This window comes from Etheostoma cragini, chromosome 8 (assembly GCF_013103735.1).
Source record: "Etheostoma cragini isolate CJK2018 chromosome 8, CSU_Ecrag_1.0, whole genome shotgun sequence".
Taxonomy (NCBI): Eukaryota; Metazoa; Chordata; class Actinopteri; order Perciformes; family Percidae; genus Etheostoma; species Etheostoma cragini.
The window spans coordinates 4,790,001-4,796,198 of NC_048414.1; the positions used below are offsets into that span (position 1 = coordinate 4,790,001).

At 40.5% G+C, this 6,198-nt stretch overlaps 1 protein-coding gene across 5 annotated transcripts in view; it reads right to left on the reverse strand.

Annotated features, from left to right (window-relative positions):
- Positions 1-6,198, reverse strand: part of LOC117949250 (pleckstrin homology domain-containing family A member 7-like) — a 128,737-nt gene that overhangs the window by 62,378 nt on the left and 60,161 nt on the right. For all 5 annotated transcript variants that reach the window (XM_034879348.1, XM_034879347.1, XM_034879349.1 and 2 more), the window contains one exon: positions 207-290. In XM_034879348.1, the coding sequence (XP_034735239.1) occupies positions 207-290 (84 nt within the window). The remainder of the gene's footprint in view (positions 1-206; positions 291-6,198) is intronic.

Genomic DNA, 6,198 nt, shown 5'->3' on the forward strand with positions numbered 1-6,198 from the left:
GTTCTGAAGGCAAAAGGGGGTCCAACCCGTTACTAGCATGGGGTACCTAATAAAGTGGCCGGTGAGTGTATATGAAAACAGCTGGAGAAAGTCAATGTATCCCAAAGCATCGGACATCAGACCATTTTTGTACTTTAAAAAGTAGTTTTTTTTTTAAATGTTGGTATGTATAAGGCTGCAGAGAAGTAACAAACTCAATTACTCACTGTTCTTGCAGGATAAAATCCATGTTCTCTGGAGAAATCTGTCCGGTCAAAGGATGGCGAAACGTCGTGGTCCTCTGGCTATGACTGAAGTGACAATGAAAGGAGAGAGAGAGAGGAGACAAAATAAGAAACTTTGGCTGCACTGCTAACACAGTGAGGGTATCACCCTGGATTTTGGCCCCCACTGTGTTTACAAGTACAGCGGACACGAGCCGATCATTCTCCAGAGGAGTAGCGTGCTTAGAAGCTCTGTCCAAGCCCTCCACCCTAATGGGCCTGTGTTCCTGACTTTCCCAGCCCTGTGTAGAATGTGAGGGGTGGCTGCTGGATGCCCATCCCACCCCACCCACTCACCCCACCCAAACCGTCCTGTGCAGCCTGTGTGGACCAAAGTGTGCCCTCAGCACAAAATGTTGGACAGGGCAGGCCTGGGCCTCCATCGGTTATAGATTCAGTCAGTCATTCTAAGCCTCAACCAGAGTGTAAAAGCATTTGACAGGGTAAACAACAAGGGTTGGCATGGAGGGTCACAGCGTGTTTGTGTGTGTGTGAAAACTGTTCTCCAATTGAACAGGAGCTTTAAACCCTCAAAACAGACAGTTGCTGCTGGGGTATATTGATGTTTGTGCCGATGTTTCAACAACTATGAAGGTAATGACCAAAGTGGTTATTGGACTATCTTAGGTGTTTATCTGTGAGAAAGAGGATACCTGATGCTACATGTAACAGCACAAAATAAAGGTGGGCTTCCTTGTCATTGTCCAACAACACGAGGACAGTTTTTTAAAATACATTTTGGAAACGTCCTAGCTAATCCTAGCTAGATTATGGATATAATAGTGCTGAAACAATGAATCAAACCTCTTCAAACGTTTCTTTATTTTACAGCACTGTAAAGTGCATATCTTTCAATGTTGGACTGTTAAGAAAGGACGTCACTGTGGTGGACATCTTTCACAATTTTTCTAACATTCTACTGATTTAACAAGTATACTTTGTCACCTTACTTCCTGCTTTGCTCTAGTGACAATTACAATGGCCGCTATAGGGTGCCGTCTCTATAAACGTAAATATGCATCATAAATGCTACTTGAACAAACCTGCATGTGGGGTTTTCAGGGCAGGACAGTCTACATGAGACCTAAACACAACTTTTCACGGGAAACTGGTTGCATCACGTTTTAATCCCATCTCGGAATAATGTGAGGACTCGCCAGACACTCCTCCGCAGCGCCGTGAAGGAAGGTCGACAATAGACAAATATTAGACAATAGACAAAGACCATAGACAAATATGAACATCACATTGGTCACTTACTAAAGCTATATATTGCCTTCAAAGTTCACAAGTTCTTGAATACACCACTTGTCACTATCTTGTTTTTTTCCATCAAATTTGGATTTCAGGTTTCCTTAAGTGACAGGGAAGTCCAGAAGAAGCTGATGTGAGTGTAACTGTACAAGTCAATCAATTACCAAAGCATATCCCCTTTAGGCCCCATTAACTTGTAACCATATTTAGAAAAATCTTAAAATTGCAAGGACTTGTTGTGGGTTTCGACATGTTTCTTGGAGTCTGCATCTAGATGCAAGAAGAGGACCTGCAGCTGGACACTTCTGCCGATCAAGTCATGATGGTGTGCTGCATGGATATCATTTAAAAGACCTACAGGACATAAATCAAAGAAACAGAAAATGTATCTTAGAAAACAAGGTAACACAACATAAAAATCCCATAATATTCACAGAAGTGATTTGCCAACTGTACAGTGACTATACAAGTTGTATTCATTGTAGTTTCTACTGTGCTTTGGAGGAGTTTGGCCTTTTCTCCTACTGCTGGCTGTCAACATTCTTAACTGCTGCGGGCTGTGCGTTCCGATTGTTAGGTACCCAGAAAAAACAAAAAAACATCCGGAGCCTAATGCAAAGAATTTATGGTTTTCATAAACCCTGACGAATTACCTAAGGTGGCCTACAGGGGACTGTACTCACATTTACACATAAATGTCAGACAGCTGGCCATAACAAATATCTAGAGTGAAACGCAAAAGTGGAAGTTTAGGAGCAATGGAGGACCTTTGCTCTCAATACAAATGTGTCATGCTGCCAGAGTGTGTGTTAGAGGACAAAAACACCCAGTTCTCTAGATAGTAGCATCCCTCAGGGGGATGCGCTCCCTGTTTAGACATAACAAATAGCCCTGTAGCCGAGTCGGAGGCTCTCTAAGATTTAATAATTGTCTGAAAAGGATGGAATTATAATCAATCACTTGTGGCATGGAAAGAAAAAAACTGATCATCCTGACAGGCCTCTGAGTCATGAATTATGACTGAAAAACTCTCCTTACAACAAATTCCACAGCCGACGGTCAACGGCTCGATGCTGTTTAACCGATAAACAGCTGTGTCGAAGGTGAGGTTAGGTATGTTGCATTATGGTTACAGATCTGAGAAAGTCCCTACAACCTGTTAAAGGTAAACCACTGAAGCAAAAACATAAGAGTTCATACTGTAACCCTTTTGTTTTTTTTCTTAAGGGCAGATTTTTGTCAATATCAAAACATTTTAAAATAATAAGAAAACTGACATTTGTCTATGGTGATACATTTTTATAAGGGTATGAATATGTATGGAATAGCTCTTTTTGGTAGATTGTGCAAAAAATTGAATAACTTTGGCAGGAAATGTCCTGCCAATGTTCCATAAGTGTGTAAGTAGGAAATGATGCTTACAGGATTACTACATCATTAACATCATTATTACATTAATGGTTTAATATGTTAATGTGAATCCATTCCACTATAAACAGTGTTATTCGGCAAGGCACTTCTTTTGCACTGCTCCGGAGGACAGCAATAACTTCCAAGTGTGAATGTGTGACGCAAAGAAAGCTCAAACATTTTTATATTAACAAATAAACAAATGTGCGGGTTACTACAATAAATCAAACGCATGATAAACATGTTAAGAAATACTGCTTATTATGCCATGATGACAGCCGTAAGACATGATTCTGTCATTCACACAAATGTGTAAGAACTAATAGATGCATGCAGTATTCACAGAGAGATTAAGAAATTGAATGCAATATGTTAAACCTATAAAGTGATTACCTTGACAGGCTATTAATTGGTAAAGAGCTATTTATGACGGCTGAGGACATCGCAAAACCTGTCAGTGAGCCTTGCCGTAAATTTGGATATCCAATCCAACTTTTATTATAAAGCACATTTAACACAACCAGGTGGACCAAAGTGCAAGGCATTGACAGGATTTAAGACCGATTATAAACACACGGGTAACAAAACAAACATTATAAACAAGTAACACACTGAAAAACAGAAATGCAGACTACGACTCTCAGGCAGGTTTAAAGGCCAATGACTAGAAGTGAGTTTTAAGTTGTGATTTAAAAATGTGAAGGCTTGAGGCCAATCTGACATGTAGAGGAAATTCATTCCACAGCCCTGGGGCCAAGACGGAGAATGCTCGATCTCCCCCATTTTTGAGCCGCGTTCCAGGGACAACAAGGAGTATCTGGTCAGCAGACCTCAATGACCTCAGAGGAGCATGCGGCTTCAGTAGTTCAGCGATATAAGCTGGGGCTTGACCATTAAGAGCTTTAAAATCAAACAAGAAAATCTTAAAATGTAATGTAAAGCAAACCGGTAGCCAATGAAGGGAGGCAAGAACAGGTGTAATGTGATCTTGTTTACGAGGGCCGGTAAGGAGTCGAGCGGCAGCATTTTAAACCATTTGTAATCTAGAGAAGGAGGCCTGGCTAACAGCTATATATATATAAAGCATTGGTCAAGGCGAGTCAAAAAAAAGGCTCTAAAAGCATGTATAAACCTCTCAAAATCAGTGAAAGATACAAATGGCATGGTAAAAATGGTAAAAATGGTAAGCAGCCTCCGTTGAAAGAAACTTGATTTTCCGAGAGAATTTATCTGTTTCTCTAGTTGAAAATCGAATGCGGGAAATCACACTAAGACTTATTTATTCCTCAGCTGATACGTGAAGCACTTCTCCTGGGTAACTGATAAATCCGTGTCTGATTACTCACAGAATATAAATGGTAACAGCGTGTCAGTGTCATGAGAGCTTGTTTATCAGCGTCCGTGGTTCGGAATAGTACGAGATGTACGTAATAGACGTGATGGTGTCATTTCAGTTAAGCTGAGGCAACGATGACCTGAGCTGTAAAGGGAATGCTGAAAGTAGAGCTAAAAGGGTCCATTGCCCATTTTTTGTAGCTATTTTTCCCAGTGACAGTTGTGCTGTTTCAGTTGAAGTGTTGGGATTCATAAAAGTATCCGTGTCTAAAACATGAATATCCCTTTTTTTGTCAGTTGCTCAGATTCAAAGAGCATATGGTTTCTACCTGGAGTGACCTATTTGGTTTGTTTAACAGTCACACACAAGACAGCTACAGCAGAGAGCTGATTTTGGCAAAACAAGCTCTGAAAAACCTTTTTTTTTGGTGGTTGGCACAAACAGTAGCTATTCCATTTTACAAGTCTGCAATATGTCAAATGTGATTTCAGTTATAGCTTTAGATTCTGCTTCCAAGAAGGGCCAAAAAAAGGTCAATGCAGCTCCAACACTTGGGCCTTATTACATAAAATATATAGGGTATATGTAACAGAGAACATACTATCCAGCTTTTACCATTGCCACTTATCAACAAGCTGCCACATGCCGTCAAAATAATAATTTTAAGCCAATACATTTTCTGTCTCCGTTTAAAATATTATGAAACATGCGAGAATTCTTGCTGCTTGCATTACTACAGTAGGCAACACGTGGCTCCTCACCAAACAGCTGATACAGTTGTAGGATGGGTTATGTTTCACAAGGCTGGGTGGGGAGTTCTGTAATCCCGACCAAGATTCATCAAACACAAAAAGACAAATGGCCCTAAATATCTGCCAACACATTGAGTGATTTTCCCCTTTATAATGTGCAGTATAAATAATTGCTGACTCATATAAAGTTTCCAGCAAAACAGAAAGTTCTGTTTGTTTTTATGCCAAAAACCTCTGTATTATCATGTTTATTTTGACACCTCCTCTTATGTTGGTTCGTGAGTGCTTTGAGTGCTAATATGCTACATTATCTTATTCCAAATGGTGAGAGCTGGGATACATTTTGTATGAACTCATTGTACGCAAACAAAAACTTTTAAAAGGCATTCAAAATGTAGCCCGTATGGGTCAGATGAGTGGGTGAGGGCTTTGAATTCAAAGCTACTGCTCAGCCTTTCTTAGTGTTCATGATGTATTACATCTTCAATCATTCTATTCTATACTGTACCATGCCGTGGCTACGGTAACATATCAGTGCACCTGCAACACAGCAGCTGCTAAAAGTATACAGTGCAGCTGTCCTGTAGACTTTAATCTCCAAGGACAACTGAGGCACGAGTCAGCCTTCCCCTGTCAGCTCTCCAGCCATAAGTGACTTACATAACAACCACGTCAGTAAAAGAGCTATTTCTCAACAAAAAAGACCACCAAACTGCTGTTAGCAGGTCAGCTCTGTGCCTCTGCGTTTGACTCAGCTGCCCCGGTTGATACCCGCATGACATTAATGAAGGACGGGCGGTAACCCTCCGAGGTTACATAAACATGCCTAAACAGCAACACATAGCACCTGTCAAGCAAACACACATGATCACACATGATCTCTCTCACTCGATCTCTCTCTCTGGTGTCCAGCGTACACACTGCACCTGCTGTCATATGACTTGGGTGTCACTATGTCTCTCAAGGACCTCCAGTTGGTTTACTCCTGTTTGACCTTGTAGCCAAGTTACAGAAAAACCACGTAGTGCGGCTGAAATGATCAATCAAATTATCTCAAATTTTTTGTGGCTCAAATTTAATCACCAACAAATTTCATTAGGAGTGTGTGTGTATATATATATATATATATATACAGTGGGTACGGAAAGTATTCAGACCCCTTTAAATTTTTCACTCTTTGTTT